We start from the raw sequence: 20,000 nt of genomic DNA, 5'->3' as shown, positions 1-20,000 counted from the left end.
CCTTCAACTGAGTCTCTGAAACACACACACACACACACACGCTGGTCACTATCCCCTTCAACTGAGTCTCTGAAACACACACACACACACACACACAACTGAAGAGCCTGGTCACTATCCCCTTCAACAGAGTCTCTGAGACACACACACACACACACCACTGGAGAGCCTGGTCACTATCCCCTTCAACTGAGTCTCTGAAACACACACACACACACACACACACACACACACACACACACACACACACACACACACACACACACACACACACACACAACTGAAGAGCCTGGTCACTATCCCCTTCAACTGAGTCTCTGAAACACACACACACACAACTGAAGAGCCTGGTCACTATCCCCTTCAACTGAGTCTCTGAAACACACACACACACACACACACACACACACACACACACACAACTGAAGAGCCTGGTCACTATCCCCTTCAACTGAGTCTCTGAAACACACACACACGCACACACACACACACACACACACACACACACACACACACACACACACACACACACACACACACACACACACACACACACACACACACACACACACACACACACACACACACACACACACACACACACACACACACACACACACAACTGAAGAGCCTGGTCACTATCCCCTTCAACTGAGTCTCTGAAACACACACACACACACACACACAAACACACACACACACACCTGAAGAGCCTGGTCACTATCCCCTTCAACTGAGTCTCTGAAACACACAGACACACACACACAACTGAAGAGCCTGGTCACTATCCCCTTGTGAAACGCACACAATCTAATAAACATCTTCAATGGCTTTTTGAGGCATTGTAGGTTCAGTAAATCCAGAACCTGTAAAGTGTTCCAGACGTGTAAACCGGCTCTTCTTCTGATCCGCTTATGAAGAACTATACTAAATGTTTTATAGGACCTAAAAACATAAACATGCACAAGTTTTACTGGAGCGGATACATCACAATGCATGCTGAACTGCAATCAGATCAAAGCTTAGTGCGGGTTTAAATGAACGAATTAAAAAAGGAACCCGTCATGCTACCGAAGTGCTGCTGACCAATTAAAAGGTGTTAATTGTTTTATAGCTAATTATGTTAGTAACCCGGCTCCCCTTCTCTGACATCTGACCCCTCCTCAGCATGAATACAAGCGCTTTTGACCAATATTCAGTATTAAAAAGCCCACACACTATCAAAAGACCTCTGACATTTGAGTTACACACACACTTCTGCGATATTTCTCATCTTAGAAGAGCTAAAGGAATAAAACATGACGTCACACACATAAACAAACCCGACTGAATAGAATAGGATTTGCCAGCTTTAATATGCATGTTTAATTTGAACACAAAAACACACCTGTAAAGTGTCATATTATACAGTAACATGCTGCGGTTCAGGGTCACACTTTATAATAGGATACATTAATAACATCAAACATTATTATCATTACTGAAATGAAGTTTAAACTTGAAACTGTCAATCTGTCTGTGTACTACTTATATACAATACCAGTGAAAAATTTTGGATCGGTTAGATTTTTTATGTTTTTAAAACTCTTCTGCTCATCAAGGCTGCATTTATTTGATTAATAAGAAAAAAACAGTAATATTGTGAAATATTATCACAGTTTAAAATAGATGTTTTCTATGTGAATATCTAGTAAAGTGTAATTTGTTCCTGTGATCAAAGCATCATTACTCCAGTCTTCAGTGTCACATGATCCTTCAGAAATCACTCTAATATGATGATTTGATGCTCAAGAAACATTTATGATTATTATCAATGTTGAAAATAGCTATTTAATTTTTTTTTCAGGATTCTTTGATAAATAGAAAGTTCAAAAGAACAACATTTATCTGAAATAGAATCTTTTGTAACATTAAACACTACCGTTTTAAAGGTTTTGGGTCAGTAAGAATTTTTATTAAAATTTGGGGGGGAAAGAAATAAAATAAATCAATAATAAATTGATCAAAAGTGACAGTAAAGACATTTATAATGTTACAAAAGATTTTATTTCAGATAAATGCTATTCTTTTGAACTTTATATTCATCAAAGAATCCTGAAAAATAATGTAAATAACTGTTTTCAACACTGATAATAATCATAAATGTTTCTTGAGCATCAAATCATCATATTAGAGTGATTTCTGAAGGATCATGTGACACTGAAGACTGGAGTAATGATGCTGAAAATACAGCTTTGATCACAGGAATAAATTACACTTTACTATATATTCACATAGAAAATAGTTATTTTAAATTGTAATAATATTTCACAATATTACTGGGTTTTTTTTGTATTTTAATTAAATAAATGCAGCCTTGGTGCTTCTTTAAAAAAAAAAAAAAAAAAAATCTTACCGATCCAAAACTTTTGACTGGTAGTGTATATAGAACACATTATAATTGCTAATGCAATCATCAAAGTTATCAATAAAACAATCACGCAGTCCAACTTGCAGTAACAGTGCAGCATAAACATATATCATCATCATACTTTTAAATAATATCTGTTGACCGCGCGCACATGTGGTGATCATCACGCGAGGAGGCGCGCGTTTATCTGGAGCTCCGCGCGCACAGGTGTGTGTGTGTGTGTGTGTGTGTGTGCGGTGCGAACGAACTGACCTGATTTCCGTCGCACGGGTCGTTTTTTCCCGCTGCAGAATCGGACTTTACCGAAGAGACCGAACAGGTGCCGGTTGCACAGAGAGGTTCGTCCGGACGGCTCTTTGCCCGGGCTGGAGCGACGCTTACCGGTCGTCGCGCGCTCGCTGTTCGCCTCGCGCGCCTGCCGTTTCTGTCGGATGAGCGAGCTCGCGAGCGCCGCGGCCATCTCACGGGACACGGAGGAACACGGGTCCGGTCGGTACGGGGACGATCGTGCAGATTCGGTGCGGATTCACGGTGCGGATCACCGGCGCGAGGGAGCGAGCGCGCGCGCTTCTCTCGTGCAGGCATGCACCGGAGCATGAGCGATACCGATAGACTCGGTTACTTACCACGGAAAGCACTTAAGAGTTACATAACCGCACAATTAGACCACATAACAACAGAGAGCGTGCAAAAAAATGGTTATTCATGATATAGTACGAAGAGCTTCTGTTCAAAACGCGCGGATGAAATCAGGGTCGATGCGGTTAAGTTGTCATCAGTAACACATCCGTGATCCGGTTTGTCCTCAACATGTTGATTTAGCAACATTTCTGTCCGGTAGATCCAGTGCAGGGGAAAGCCTCAAAGCAACAAGCAAATCCAACATTTTTAACCGAGGAACCGAGAATGGATTTTGCGTGATTCCAGCCGAATTGATGAAGTTCAGAATGATGCTGAGGGAAAGAGAGCCACGGGAGGGGGAGTAGTGTGTGTGTGTGTGTGTGTGTGTTCGTAAGGAAGAAGGAAAAAGAGAAGGAGAGCAACTCGACTGAGAACAGAGGGGGAGGTCAAAGCTTTCCCGAAAAAATGGCACAACCGCAGCCTAAACCAGAATCAAAATTGGGTTTTTAAAGTCACCATGAAATCAAAACGGACAGTTATGGAATACTGCAGTATTTATTATAAATTATTTATCATCAGTGCACATCATTGTTGTTTCCAATTCATAATCTTGACTCCGAATAACTTCCCCCTCCCTCTTCCAGCGACAGCTCTTCTCTTGTGACGTCATTACTGGCATGAGGGCGGGGCAACCTGTCACTCACATGAGATCCACCAATAGCAAACCACAACCATCCAATCAATTCCCCACGGATAAAATCAAGCCCCGCCCACATTTGTTCCAGTTCCTGAAGCCTGTAGTTTGTGAACGATGACACGTTTAGTCATGTGACACATATTGTTTAGTCACGTGATTCACTTTCCTTTAATCCCTCCCTATTCTAGATCATGCTGCTTTGTATTATGAGCACTTCTTGTGTTTATTTGCCTTTTTTCGATGAATCGCTTGCTGCATCCCTCATTTTTTTAAACCGCTTTGGATAAAAGCGTCTGCAAAATGAATAAATGTAATGCATATTGTTTAGTCATGTGATGCATATTGTACCGATAGATATGTATTTTTATACCGGGGTGTATGATTCACAAATGCACTGTAAGATGATTTAAAGGAAGTTAGGCAATTTTTTTGTTGTTGATAAAAACTCTTTGTTTTTCTAGTTGAAGCTCTCTTCACATCCTGAATCAACAACAGAAGTGGTGTATATATAAAAAATAATTACATATATCAATCAGATGCGGCCTTATATGTTTCACCCGTTACAATTGAAACAGGCCCCGCCCTCCAAGGGGGGCCCCAACAGACCAGCAAAATCCCAATCATTTTCTCCGTAGGATATTGATTTTCAGCCATAATGTCTAAACCATCCAAGGTAGATTGACCACGAGCTACGAGGTTGTGAAACGAAAGCTTCTGCTCCTATAAAAGCCACAAGGTATGAAATCAACCTTGTTATTCGCGATCTTCTGGAGAAATACTACACTACCCACAATTCTAAGCGAAACACTGACGTCTCTGATTGGTCAAACTCGCGGTTACCATGGTGACGATTACCACCCCCACGAACGACCACAAGGTATGAAATCAACCTTGTTATTCGCGATCTTCTGGAGAAATACTACACTACCCACAATTCTAAGCGAAACACTGACGTCTCTGATTGGTCAAACTCGCGGTTACCATGGTGACGATTACCACCCCCACGAACGGCCACAAGGTATGAAATCAACCTTGTTATTCGCGATCTTCTGGAGAAATACTACACTACCCACAATTCTAAGCGAAACACTGACGTCTCTGATTGGTCGAACTCGCGGTTACCATGGCGACGATTACCGCCCCCACGAACGGCTTAAGCGATCTGAAGTACAATATCGGTAGTTTATGTGTTTATGCCTTTGCGAGGCTTATTCCAACGTAAAACGCTGTATAATTGTATATATCAACCAATCAGAGCACTCCCTCAGAATCAACTAATCAGAGCACTCCCCTTTAGAATCAACCAATCAGAGCACTCCCTCAGAATCAACTAATCAGAACACTCCCCTTTAGAATCAACCAATCAGAGCACTCCCTCAGAATCAACTAATCAGAACACTCCCCTTTAGAATCAACCAATCAGAGCACTCCCTCAGAATCAACTAATCAGAGCACTCCCCTTTAGAATCAACCAATCAGAGCAATCCCTTGGAATCAACCTGTTCATGAAGCTGAAAGTGCACGTAATAAAATAATATACCATTGATGCAAACCAACAGGAATCCTTGCTTTTTCTGCTCTATTATGTTTATGTTTTATGTGGGTAGGGCCCCATATTAGTTATTGAAACGGGCCCCCAGATGCTTAAGGCCGCCGCTGATGTCAATCTGTGGACAAGAAGCTTTCGAGAAAAGTGCTTGAAAACTCTAGTGTGGACGGAGAGTGTTTTGAAACAAACACGTCGCTTTCGAATAGATCCAGATTAGTAAACATAAACATTACTCAATGCACAGATTCCCATGGTCATCTCAAAGACTCGGCTCAGATTTACGACAAACATCAGTGCAGATTCAGCGCTAAGAAGTCGCTCGCGAGATGTCGAGTACGAAACAAATGTTGCAAATAAATCATTACAATGCAGAGCCGTGTAAACGAGTCCGTATCATTAGCACAACGTTTAATCAGGGCGTTGCGATTATTACATTTCTGGATGGTTTGGCTTCACGCGGATGCTCTTTACGATGCACGTTTCTCTGACGGATGGATGCTGACTCAGGTGCCGATAGCGTATCGAACACACGGAGCTGTCGGGCGCTGAGAGATCGCTTCTGAAGTCTCCAGTAAAGAGGCCAATCACTGTGACCCAGATACATCATTCAACCTTCATCACACAACACTGATTATTTTATCACTGAGAGAAAGAGAGAGACGGGGGAAAAGAGAGAAAGAGAGGATGTCTATCTATAGTCTCCGCTGAGTAGGCCAGTAGTACTTGCACACACACACACGCACGCACACACACACATTTGAGGTCCCTACAAGTAAAGCATCCGGTACTTGCCTTATACGCATCATACATGCATATTTGCATACAGTATACACACACACACACACACACACACATTTGAGGTCCCTAAAAGTAAAGCATCCAGTACTTGCCTCATACATACATATTTACATTAGTGCTGCCACTAACGACTAATCTTTCGACTAATTTTTCGATTAGTCGACTAATCTAAACGACTAATTAAAAAAAAAAAAAAAAAACATTGTTTGTCATTTCGTTGTGTCCATTTTATTTTGAACTCAACTGAAGGCCCAAAATATAAAATGTCACCTGTTGAAAAACATTATGTATTAACAATCTAAGCATAAGTATCTGCATTTCCATTAGGCTATACCATATTAGTCAGAGTCCTAATCTAATGCTCTATTAAAAAACATGCATGTATTCATTACTTAAATTAGCTCTTTGTTCTGCCTTAAATTAATACATTAGCTTACTTTTTATATGTAGCTACATTTCTGAAATGCATAACTGATAACATCACTCTGAATTGTAGGCTTAAGTAGATGCAATGCATGCATTTTAAGTAAAGCTGCTTTGAAACAATATGTATTGTGAAAAGCGCTATAGAAATAAATTGGAATTGAATTGAAAGAGTTTGGACTAGCCTGCTACGCTTAGCTCTGCCTTATAATGAATCGCGCTGAAGCAGGCAGGCACACAGCTATGCCGCGGTTCGCGTGAATGTGAAAGCAACACGGACTCGGGTGCGCGTTTTAGCTGATTATGTATTTAGTTAAATAAAACACATGTAAGGGATGATAGTGTTGATGATTTACCTTGGATACGAGCGAGAGTGAGTCTGCAGTGTATTCGCGCTTAGCGCGTCGAATCAGGGCAACAAATTTGGAAAAGAGTCCGTTTGCAAGCAGCAGAAGGCCACCTTATGCGACACACGCACCTGTGTTGTTCACTCAGCTGCGCATAGCACAGAATTATTTAAAATATATATATATATTGACCCGCGTTCTGTTTTCTATCATGCGCCGCGCACGTTTGCAATGGCGTAAGGCCGGAGACACACTGGCTGCGTGGCGTGAGCGTGGCGTTTCTGTTGCGTGTCAGCTGCATGGCGGCTGCGTCGCGTTTTCTGTGTCTTTGCACACCAGAAGCGTGTCTGACGCGGCGCTGCGTGGCGTACACGAATACATATTCGCTATATGTGACATAGAGGGAGGGCGCCGACAGACCAGTCTACATTTGGATTACTGTTGCTCTTGCCTTTACGACAACAATTTCAACTTTTATCACGCATCTTCCAAAATCCGAAAAATAGGGAAACATGCGGCTGTCTGTTTATTTCAATAACATTTACAAATTTTGTGTAGCTTTAACCTCTTAACCTGCCGGCGGGCCCATTTGCCATTGCATGTTTAAAACAATAATATCTTAGTAAAAACCTAAAGTAATATTGCCAAACTATATATCATTTGAAAGCTTAAAATCTCTAGTTTTCATATTTGGTGGCTGTTATATAAAATATATTACAGAGGACCAGAAATTTATCAATTTCCAACAAGAATATTTCATATTCATTAGGAGTATTTAGGCCTTTATTTTGAAATAACAATAAACACGAAAAATCATGAAAGATTGGTAGAAACCTCAGTTTGTTTTCATGCCATGAGTTCAAAAGATAACACCAATTTCATTTTATGAGAAAAAAAGGTCTGAAAATGTTTTAAATATAAAGAAAAATGTATGGATTCTCGATTTGTAATGCGGCTGCGAGCTATAACGCTATAACGTAGTCTTTATGCATTTATTAGAGGTTTAATTCAAATCAAATACTGCCAAACCACCCATACTACTTCTGAATAGGATGTCTACTTCATAAATTGTATGAAAATTATGGAAATACATGGTTCAGATCACTCAAAACAAATGAAAATGGAGGCGCCCTTATATGGGCAGTAATGGAGTCTGGTGTTCACCTAGTGAAAAAGTTGGGTACTGCGCCCGAATAAAATCTTACTGAAAGCTAATTTTTTGAGATATCAACCTAAAATTTGGAATACAACTTGTTCAGATATTTGACTTTAATTTTCTTGCAGTTTTAGAGTAAAATATATTTTGTAATATATATATTTTATATAAAATATTAATCATTATATTTTTACATTACACAATTTCATGAACTCAAACTTATATAACTTTTTTTCTGTTTCATTTTTTACTATTTCTAGACTTCTACAATAATCTGGAAAATGTATTCTTTAAAACAAGACCAGCCATAGGTCTATATTCCAAAGCATTCCTGAATTACAACCATTTAAGTTTGGATAGTGATTTTTATGTCTATGCAAAAAAAAGGGGGGTGCCAGTTAACAGGTTAAAGAGCCTATATTTAGCCTACCTGATGTTGGACCGTCACTCAGAAGACACACTACGATGTTATTGTAGCCTATCCTAACTTTATATCCTCCTGAGGCCCAGAAAGTTTTTTTCAAAGAATAAAAAAAAAAAAAAAAAAATCATGTAATCACGTTGTTAAGAGCATTAGAAACAAATGAAAATATATATAGGCTATATTTTATTCATATGCTATGACCTCTGTAGTGGACACCAGGACTCGACTGTTTAAAAAATAAAATGACATGAAATTATATAGGCAAAAATAATGGGATTAAAAAAAAGACATTTATATCTGAATTTATGTCAAAACCTAGATTTTCAAACATCAAAATGTAATTTATTAACATGTATTCGTGTACAAAATGACAGACAGTAAAAGAAAGGTAGGTTTAGTAGTGATGTGGGGTGCGTGTGTATAATACGTTTGGTTAGGCTTAGTATGGCAAGCCAAGAGGTTCAGAATTACGCCATAACTGAATCGCGTTTACAGCCAAACGCGGTCATATACGGCGTTTTAACATAATATGTGTTTATATATATATATATATATATATACACCGTATATAGTAAGGGTAGGCTTTATAGTAAGCTTGATGTGTATATAGCCTAATTGCAAGCTTGTTCAGAAATGGTGACAAAAACTTAAAATATAACTGCTTTTCCCTTATATTGAACATCATTATATGAGTATTGGGTTGAATGAGTTAGAATTAACTGTTTTATTAATCATTAGAATATAGACATTAAGAGAATAAATTGTTATGCAAGTACTTTTACTTTTAATACTTAAAGTACATTTAAAATCAGGTACTTTTTACTTAAGTAGGGTTGTCATTGTGGTACTTCTACTTTTACTAAAGTAAATATGTCTCTGGTTTTTTGTACTTTTACTTAAGTACTGAGATTCAGTACTTCCTCCACCACTGGTAGAATATTAAGTTGAGTGTGAAACCAGACCACCGCTGCGGGGGCGCCGGGAACAATCGCGCGCGGGCTCGGACCGCAGCAAACGAGCCCAGCCCAGTGTGAAAGCACCGTCACCTGCCTCCGCAATTTTTCATATCAAAGCGGTGAAGGGGGAAGGAAGAGGATAGCAGATTAAACCAGCAGGGCGCGCACAGCGCACAGACTGGTGTGTGGAGGTGGATTACAGTGAGCCGTTTGAGACGGGAGACCAAAAATAAATATGCGGTCAATAGTAAAACGACACGTCGACTAAAAAAATGGGCGTCGACTAATTTGCATGGTCGATTACGTCGACTAATCGCGGCAGCACTAATTTACATACAGTACACACACACACACACACACACACACACATTTGAGGTCCCTACAAGTAAAGCATCCGGTACTTGCCTCATACATGCAAATTTACATACAGTATTCACACACACACACACACACACACACACACACACACACACACACACACACACACACACACACACACACATTTGAGGTCCCTACAAGTAAAGCATCCAGTACTTGCCTCATACATACATATTTACATACAGTACACACACACACACACACACACACACACACACACACTTGAGGTCCCTACAAGTAAAGCATCCGGTACTTGCCTCATACATACATATTTACATACAGTGTATACACACACACACACACACACACACACACATTTGAGGTCCCTACAAGTAAAGCATCCGGTACTTGCCTCATACATACATATTTACATACAGTGTATACACACACACACACACACACACACACACACTTGAGGTCCCTACAAGTAAAGCATCCGGTACTTGCCATTTACATACAGTACACACACACACACACACACACACACACACTTGAGGTCCCTTCAAGTAAAGCATCCAGTACTTGCCTCATACGGATCATACATGCATATTTACATACAGTACACACACACACACACACACACACACTTGAGGTCCCTTCAAGTAAAGCATCCAGTACTTGCCTCATACGGATCATACATGCATATTTACATACAGTACACACACACACACACTTGAGGTCCCTACAAGTAAAGCATCCGGTACTTGCCATTTACATACAGTACACACACACACACACACACACACATTTGAGGTCCCTACAAGTAAGTAAAGCATCCAGTACTTGCCTCATACATACATATTTACATACAGTATTCACACACACACACACACACACACACACACACACACACACACACATTTGAGGTCCCTACAAGTAAAGCATCCGGTACTTGCCTCATACATACATATTTACATACAGTGTATACACACACACACACACACACACACACACACACACATTTGAGGTCCCTTCAAGTAAAGCATCCAGTACTTGCCTCATACGGGTCATACATGCATATTTACATACAGTATATATATATATATATACATACACACACATTATATTTTCATATAGATTTTTTTTATATTTTTGAAAGAAATCTCTGGTTTCATCAAGGCTGCGTTTATTTGATTAAAAACACAGTAATAACAAAATTTAAAAATATGATTCCATTTTATTACAACATAAGTTTGAGGTCAGTATGATTATTTTTTTTTTTTTTAGCAAGGATTTATGAAATTGATCGAAATTGACAGCAAAGATTTCTATTTCAAATAAATGCATTTGAACTTCTTATTCATCAAAGATTCCTAAAACTAAATGTATCTTTCCACAGAAATAAGAACTGTTTTCAACATTGCTAATAATCATAAATGTTTCTTGAGCAGCAAATCATCATATTAGAGTGATTTCTGAAGGATCATGTGACACTGAAGACTGGAGTAATGATGCTGAAAACTCAGCTTTGATCACAGGAATAAATTACACTTTACTATATATTCACATAGAAAACAGTTATTTTAAATAGTAATATTTCACTGTTTTACTGTATTTTTGATCAAATAAATTCCGCCTTGGTGAGCAGAAGAGACAATCTTACAGACTCCAAATGTTTCTATATATATATATATAATATAAAATGGCTGATATTAAAAAGGAAAACACTAAATTACAGTAAGATTTAACTGAGAATATGGGAATAAACAATAGTGTGCCAAATTCACGTGCTTTTCATTGCTAACTTCGGTCATGCATGTGTTTCTTTTAGACATCACAACATTATAATGTACAGTATGAAATATGGATAACTCATTTTGAGATGAATAGTTTATGAGGAAGGCCGGACCTCCATTACAGGATAGTGCATTTCGAGAAGTAGTGCTCTTAAAGAGTTAAATCTCAGACGAAATCTACTGCTTTCCCTTTAAAGGGCTGGTTGATTATGATTTCATGATTATGAGTTATGATTTCAACATCTGCAAACTTACGCTGCTCAAAGTTCAAGGCAAATGGAGATATTTGCTTTTGCACTTTTTAAGGACTACAACAAACGGCTGGTAGGAACTACAACGAGCTTCTTCACGGGTTAGTGACATCACTATCCCTAAAATTTACATAACCCCGCCCACGGGAACGCGATTTATAGATTATTGTGACAGAATATGCTAATCAATGACTAGAGGATAGTTAACTCCACATCATCTACATACATTCATCAACTAACCATTCAGAAATGTCCTGTTGCTTCTACATGTTGTCATGGTAATCAGAGGTAATCAGAGCTGCTAACACACACACACACACACACACACACACACACACACACTCACACAACTAAAGAGCCTGGTCACCATCTCCTTTAACTGAGCTCTTGAAGCTCCGCCCCCTGTGCCGGGAGCAGCAGCTCATTTGCATTTAAAGGGACAGACACAAAAACGGCGTGTTTTCAATTACCCTCAAAAAGTGACAATTTTAACATGCTATAAAAAATATCTAAGGGGTATTTTGAGCTAAGACTTCACATACACACTCTGGGGACTTCAGAGACTTATTTTACATCTTGTGAAAAGGGCATTATACCACCCCTTTAAATTAGCGCCAGATGATGGAAAAAATAGGCAGGCGGAAAAAATCTCAAGGCAGGCGGAAATGAGCGTCTACACATTTAAATATGAGATTTTTCTGTTGAGTCACCAAACCGCAGTGACCTGTGAAGAACAAGATGAGAATAAGGAGGAAGAGGAAGGCCGAGCTGAAAGACGAGTGTTGAAGATGACCCCTAATGATCCAGGAGTAGTATAACCCCATCTCAGCACTGCAGGTGTGTGTGTGTGTGTGTGTGTGTGTGTGTGTTCTGAAGAGTGTATCCTATACTGATCCCAAAATGAGTGTATGTTTCAAATCAGAGATCAGATTTGGGAAAATAAAAAAAAAGAGACGGAAACTGAAACTCTGTAATCTGTATTTAGTGTCTTTGGGTTGGTGGGAGCCGTGCTCTGATTGGTCAGTTGATGAAGGAAGGAACCAATGGCAATCTGTCATTATTATGACCCCTGATGGAGCAGTTTGGAAATTGATCTGAAAACTCAACACCAACACACACACACACAGGTCATCAACTTTCATGAAGTTTCCGCTGTCATTGTGATCAATGTCTTGACCCCTTCTCATGGACACACACATATAAACACAGCATTTCAAACATGCGGTCTGTAACTTAGTATAAATGCTTTCAGATATTGAATTAATTAAACTGGGTTCAGACTACACAATATTTTCGTCTGATGCGTCGAAGTCGAAAAATTTTATATTATCGCCCAGCTATATATTAAAAGTTCTATATTTATATATAGGACATCCTATTTACCAGCAAATCTCAGCAGATTGAGTGTTTCATCATAAAATGTAACCATTATCTCTGTCCAACTTTATCCACATACTTACAGTACACCTACGTTAATCTAATATATATATATATAAAATATATATTTTTAGAAATTAGGGTTCTATATGGAACTTTAGGACTAAATTTTAAAGAACCCTTTATGCTAAAAAGGTTCGAAATGTCTTACATGATTGCATAATACTTTCATGTTGATCGAATTATTTCAATTTTTTTTCTACTGATTAAGTATGTTTACAAGCTGCTTCATTCATACAATTTAAATATTTAAAATAAATATTAATTGAAAGTAAAATGATGAAATATTAATGAATAAAATCATGGGACCCTTAAAGATTCTACAGGTGAAACTCGAAAAATTAGAATATCGTGCAAAAGTTCATGTATTTCAGTAATTAAAATTAAAAGGTGAAACTAATATATTTAGCATATATAACTATATACATCCTTTTTTTTTTATTGATATCATCTAATATTCTAATTTTCTGAGATTTTGCATTTGGGGTTTTCATAAGCTCTACGCCATAATCATCAGAATTATAACTTTTGCACGATATTCTAATTTTTCGAGTTTCACCTGTATATAGAATCTTTTCTTTCTAAGCAAACTATTAACTTTCCATTAATATCAAATGATTAATTTTGCGACGATATAAGCAATAAAACGGTTGAGGTTTTATTGCTTATATCGTCGGAAAATTCAAACTATATTAACTATATAATAAGCTAAATGTGATTATATAAGGCATGAAGATATTAAAGTCCCCCTGTGGTGTAAATCAAGCTTTTAATGTTGTTTATATGTCTATGTGGTGTTATTAATATGCTTTAAAACACACCATGTGTAACTTCATAAGTCGACAGCATTGCTGAGTATTTCCTCCTTAAAACTGCAGTGAGCCAAAGACAGTCTCAAAAACACGGTTTGAAATCGCTGGTGTTTCTGACGTCACAAACGACCTTGTAACCAATCAGATCAACGTGTGATCGTCAACCAGTGGATCTCTGAGCTGAGCGAGTGAGTGGAGGCGGGGCTCATTTGCATATTCATAGAACCGTGAATACTAAATGAGGGTGTCGAGTTACATTCGTTTTTTCAAGGAAATGTAATTTTGGTGATCAAATATGAGTTTTAAGGAATACAATTATTGACTACAGGGGGATTTTAAGATATTATAAACCTGATTTTCTGCAAAGCTGCTTTGAAACGATTGTGAATAGCGCCACACAAATACATTTAACTTTACTACATCTATGATCCCATCATTGTATTGCATTTTGGTATTGCCTAATCTGAAAAAGACACTGATAAACACCAAAATTAGGTTATTAAACTACGTTTAGGCACAGACTTTGATGCCTATAAAGTGCAGTCTAGTTAGGCAGCTCACTAGGTCAACAGTTCAATGCTGCCGGTTAGTGGGGAGCAGTGTGAAGCGCAGCCTCCATCGTCATCATCATCATCCTCCTCCACTAACACAACAGCATCAGCAAATCCACAAATACACACGACAGAGAGAGAGTGCGATGAATGTTTCATGTGTACCAGTGTATTTGCGTGACGCAGTCGTTTATTCTGAGAGCCTGCATCATTTATGAGCACATCAGTACCTCTCTCACATCCTCATGCAGCTTTAAAACCTTCACTAACCAACAACAGCAACAACACAATCACCATGCGAAGACAAAATGCCTATAAACATTCACTCAAACTGATTTAAGACTATAAATGCGGGCAATGCAACTCCTTCATTAGAGCAGGTCATGTTACTATTTATATCCGTATTAGAAACCAATGTATGATGCAGTGCCTTTGATTCTCAAGCACATCATGCATTTCATTTATACAGTCCTTTATGACATCACGCCACATTAATTTTGATTTAAAAAAAAAAAAGAGAAAGAGTGTCTGGATCCTCTCCACTAGGTGGCAGTAAAACATCCGGATCCTATGGAAACTTGTTTCTGACAAAGAATTAAAAAAATTAAAAAGGTAATTGCAACTTTTTTTCTCACAATTCTGACTTTTTTTTCTTCACAATTGCGAGTTTACATCGCGCAAGTCTGACTTTTTATTTCAGAATTGCGTGTTAGAAAAGTTTATCTCGTTATTCAGACTTTATAACACGCAATTGTGATTATATCTCGTTATTCGGACTTTATAACACGCAATTGTGATTATATCTCGTTATTCAGACTTTATAACACGCAATTGTGATTATATCTTGTTATTCGGACTTTATAACACGCAATTGTGAGTTTATATCTCGTTATTCGGACTTTATAACACGCAACTGTGATTATATCTCGTTATTCAGACTTTATAACACGCAATTGTGAGTTTATATCTTGTTATTCGGACTTTATAACGCACAATTGTGATTATATCTCGTTATTCGGACTTTATAACACGCAATTGTGATTATATCTTGTTATTCGGACTTTATAACGCACAATTGTGATTATATCTCGTTATTCGGACTTTATAACACGCAATTGTGATTATATCTCGTTATTCGGACTTTATAACACGCAATTGTGATTATATCTCGTTATTCGGACTTTATAACGCACAATTGTGATTATATCTCGTTATTCGGACTTTATAACACGCAATTGTGATTATATCTCGTTATTCGGACTTTATAACGCACAATTGTGATTATATCTCGTTATTCGGACTTTATAACACGCAATTGTGATTATATCTCGTTATTCTGACTTTATAACACGCAATTGTGAGTTTATATCTCGTTATTCGGACTTTATAACGCAACTGTGAGTTTATATCTTGTTATTCGGACTTTATAACACGCAATTGTGAGTTTATATCTCGTTATTCGGACTTTATAACGCAATTGTGAGTTTATATCTTGTTATTCGGACTTTATAACACGCAATTATGAGTTTAGATCTCGTTATTCGGACTTTATAACACACAATTGTGACTTTATATCTTGTTATTCAGACTTTATAACACGCAATTGTGATTATATCTCGTTATTCGGACTTTATAACACGCAATTGTGATTATATCTCGTTATTCGGACTTTATAACGCAATTGTGAGTTTATATCTTGCAATTGTGAGTTTATATCTCGTTATTCGGACTTTATAACGCAATTGTGAGTTTATATCTTGTTATTCGGACTTTATAACACGCAATTATGAGTTTAGATCTCGTTATTCAGACTTTATAACACACAATTGTGACTTTATATCTTGTTATTCAGACTTTATAACACGCAATTGTGATTATATCTCGTTATTCGGACTTTATAACACGCAATTGTGATTATATCTCGTTATTCGGACTTTATAACGCAATTGTGAGTTTATATCTTGTTATTCGGACTTTATAACACGCAATTGTGAGTTTATATCTCGTTATTCGGACTTTATAACGCAATTGTGAGTTTATATCTTGTTATTCGGACTTTATAACACGCAATTATGAGTTTAGATCTCGTTATTCAGACTTTATAACACACAATTGTGACTTTATATCTTGTTATTCAGACTTTATAACACGCAATTGTGATTATATCTCGTTATTCGGACTTTATAACGCAATTGTGAGTTTATATCTTGCAATTGTGAGTTTATATCTCGTTATTCGGACTTTATAACGCAATTGTGAGTTTATATCTTGTTATTCGGACTTTATAACACGCAATTGTGAGTTTATATCTCGTTATTCGGACTTTATAACGCAATTGTGAGTTTATATCTTGCAATTCTGAAAAATTAAGTCAGAAATGCAAGTCTCACAATTGTGAGATAAAAAGTCGCAATTATCTTTTTAAATGTTTTTTAAATGTTTTATTCTGTAGTGGAAACAAGCGTCCATATGATCCTGTGCTTCACTCTCAGTCTCAGCAAGTTTTTTTTTCTTTCCCAAAAGAAATCAATACGTTTATTCAGCAAGGGTGCATTAAATTGACCAAAAGTGACAGTAAAGACACTAATAATGTTAAAAAATATTTCGTTTTCAAATAAACGCTGTTCTTTTAAACCTGGCACATTTAATGTCCAACAACAAATATTTTAAGAAAATGTATATTTTAGTCGTAATTATTGCGCTTGGTCTGTTTGTCTCGTTCACTGAAGCCTGTGAAGTTTAGCGGAGACTCGCTAGCAGAAACTCGTCCAATCCTGACGACGAGCTAAACCTTTGCATGACTCTCTAACATAGATGGCGATAATACATGTGGCTTGTAAGTAATGCATTGATGAAAACACCACGTCAAACGCATTACAGCACGAGTTACTTTGAAGCCCTTTATATAAAGCATACTCATATTTAGGGCAAATTGGATTAAGCTCTTGCCCTTAACACTAATATACTGAAAAAACATCATGCATTTCGACTGTAGCTTTAGCCTAAAATATGCAAATAAATACGTGTGGTGGTTGGAAGCACAAGGATTTAATATAACACTCAGGAAAACACTCATTAACACAGGATAACTTTTACACACCATACACAAACGAGAACCGACCAGGAATGAGGGAGAACACAGGGTTAAAATACACAGAGAACAGAATAGGGAAACAAGGCACAGGTGGGGCGAATCAACTCAACACAGGTGAATAAACTGAACACTAACGAGGAGCGGGAAAACTGGGAACAGGACTGAACCAAATACACAATGACGGGGGGAAACTCAGGAAAACAGATACAGGACAGACATAACTATAACAGAAAGAATAACAAGCGAAACAAGCTCAAAAATACTTATTAATAATTTTACGCTCTAAAAATATGGACGTAGTGTCCGTGACGTCACCCAAAGTGGGCGGAGCCGGCCGTCGCCATCTTGGCAGCGCCGGCGCATCACTCCCGGATAAACGAAAATGGGCAAAAGGCGGGATTAGCTGAGGTGACGTGACGCTAACAGACAGCAGACAAACGGCTAGCAGTGACATCAGCGGCAATCCACCTGTCACTCAAGTGGCCACGCCCTTAATTATGCAGAACTTTAAGGCTTAATATCATTTAAACGCATGAGTTATAAAAAAATTCACCCTCCTCACAGTTTTCATGAAGGGCAAAATTAACTATATAGAGCAAAAACACCTTTAGCACCAGGCTGTAAACATGTTGTTTTCTGCTGTTAAGTTGGGCATTTTAACATGGGGGTCTATGGGATTGACTCTCTTCTGGAGCCGGTCTCTAGTGGCCAGTCGATGAACTGCAGTTTAAGTCACTTCCGTGTTGGATTCAAGAGAGAGACAGGAAGGTTGCAGCTTGATAAAAACTCAATCCTTATTCCTAAACGCAACTCAAAAAGTCATGCACACTTCTCTATGCTACAATCCTGCAAATGACATGCAATAGCAATGCTAGAATAACAACGGTCACACAACATGATGCAATGCTAGGATAACAACGGCCACCCCTGCAGTGACACATTAACTTTGAGGAGAGAATAGTTGCCATTGTTAGGCAAAGTGTTGGAAAGTACTGTAACTATGGCAACACATCAATATGGGAAACGTGACTGGATAACGCAGGTGTGTATCAGAGCATCTGCAGTGTGTGTGTACCGATATGACGTGTGACATGACAGCACTATTAACCAAACGCCCCACGGTGTCTATCGCACTCACAGCGTTTAAACTATGACTGCGAGAGAAAAAAAATCAAGGTCAGGTTGCTATAAATAACCAGATTCATTAATTATTTCTGCCAGAACATTACTGAAGACGTGTCTCTAGTCCACACCTAAACAAAAAACGTACACATATTGTTGCAAAATGAACCCCAACACAACCGTCACACACGGGATTTTGACCCGGCGATGATGCAATTAATTAAAAAACACATCTTTCTGATGACACTGTGTGTGATTTGTGATCTTCAGCACACACTGGTTTAGTTATGACGTGCAGAACGGCATTCAAATCCCTCCTGGATGGTGTCCGACACCAATGGCAACAGCATTTTACGCTTTTATAATAGTAAAAACCACAACAAGCTATAGTACTGACATGACATAATTATCTTTAATGATCTGAGTGAGTTCAGTCGGAGTGTGCGGGATCTGTAAATCAGCAGCTCTGACTGTAATTGGATATAGTGTGTGTGTGTGTGTGTGTTTAAGTAGTTATTGATTAAAAACTGGGGCAGCTTCCAAATGCATTGCTGGAATCTGTGATCAGGCTCAGAAACACTGGCGAGATCCCATAATGCACCTGTGGAAGAACAACAACAGAGCCCAACCATTCTGATTTTTCAACAGACATTGCGATAATATTGTGCGATATGAAAACAGACGAATAGCTCTACTTGGAAATAATAAATAATAATAATAATTAATAATAATTCATTACATTTATATAGCGCTTTTCTAGGCACTCAAAGCGCTTCACATAGAAGGGGGGATCTCCTCAACCACCACCAATGTGCAGCATCCACTTGGATGATGCGACGGCAGCCATATTGCGCCAGAACGCCCACCACACACCAGCTTACTGGTGGAGAGGAGACAGAGTGATAAAGCCAATTAGTGTATATGAGGATGATTAGGAGGCCATGATGGACAGAGGCCACTGGGCAAATTTGGCCAGGGTGCCGGGGTTACACCCCTACTCTTTCGAAAGACATCCTGGGATTTTTAATGACCACAGAGAGTCAGGGCCTCGGTTTAACGTCTCATCCGAAGGACGGTGCTCTTTGACAGTATAGTGTCCCCATTACTATACTGGGGCGTTAGGACCCACACAGACCACAGGGAGAGCACCCCCTACTGGCCTCACTAACACCTCTTCCAGCAGCAACCTGGTTTTCTCAGAAGGAAAAAAAACATCATGCATTTCGACTGTAGCTTTA

At 38.4% G+C, this 20,000-nt stretch overlaps 1 protein-coding gene across 4 annotated transcripts in view; it reads right to left on the bottom strand.

The window, feature by feature from the left end:
• The window catches only part of fgf12b (fibroblast growth factor 12b), an 80,951-nt gene that overhangs the window by 27,173 nt on the left and 33,778 nt on the right, over window positions 1-20,000 (bottom strand). The window contains exon 1 of one of the 4 annotated variants that reach the window (XM_056242968.1): window positions 2,663-3,096. The exons of the other annotated variants lie outside the window; for them this stretch is intronic. Within the exon in view, the coding sequence (XP_056098943.1) occupies window positions 2,663-2,870 (208 nt within the window). The 5' untranslated portion in view covers window positions 2,871-3,096. Of the gene's footprint in view, window positions 1-2,662; window positions 3,097-20,000 lie in introns of those variants that run through there. 4 annotated transcript variants of the gene reach the window in all.

This window comes from Rhinichthys klamathensis, unplaced genomic scaffold (genome assembly GCF_029890125.1).
Source record: "Rhinichthys klamathensis goyatoka isolate OS25496 unplaced genomic scaffold, OSU_Roscu_1.1 h1tg000767l_1, whole genome shotgun sequence".
Lineage (NCBI taxonomy): Eukaryota > Metazoa > Chordata > Actinopteri > Cypriniformes > Leuciscidae > Rhinichthys > Rhinichthys klamathensis.
Note: the sequence above shows the minus strand (reverse complement) of the source record. Positions and strands in the feature narration are given on the sequence as shown.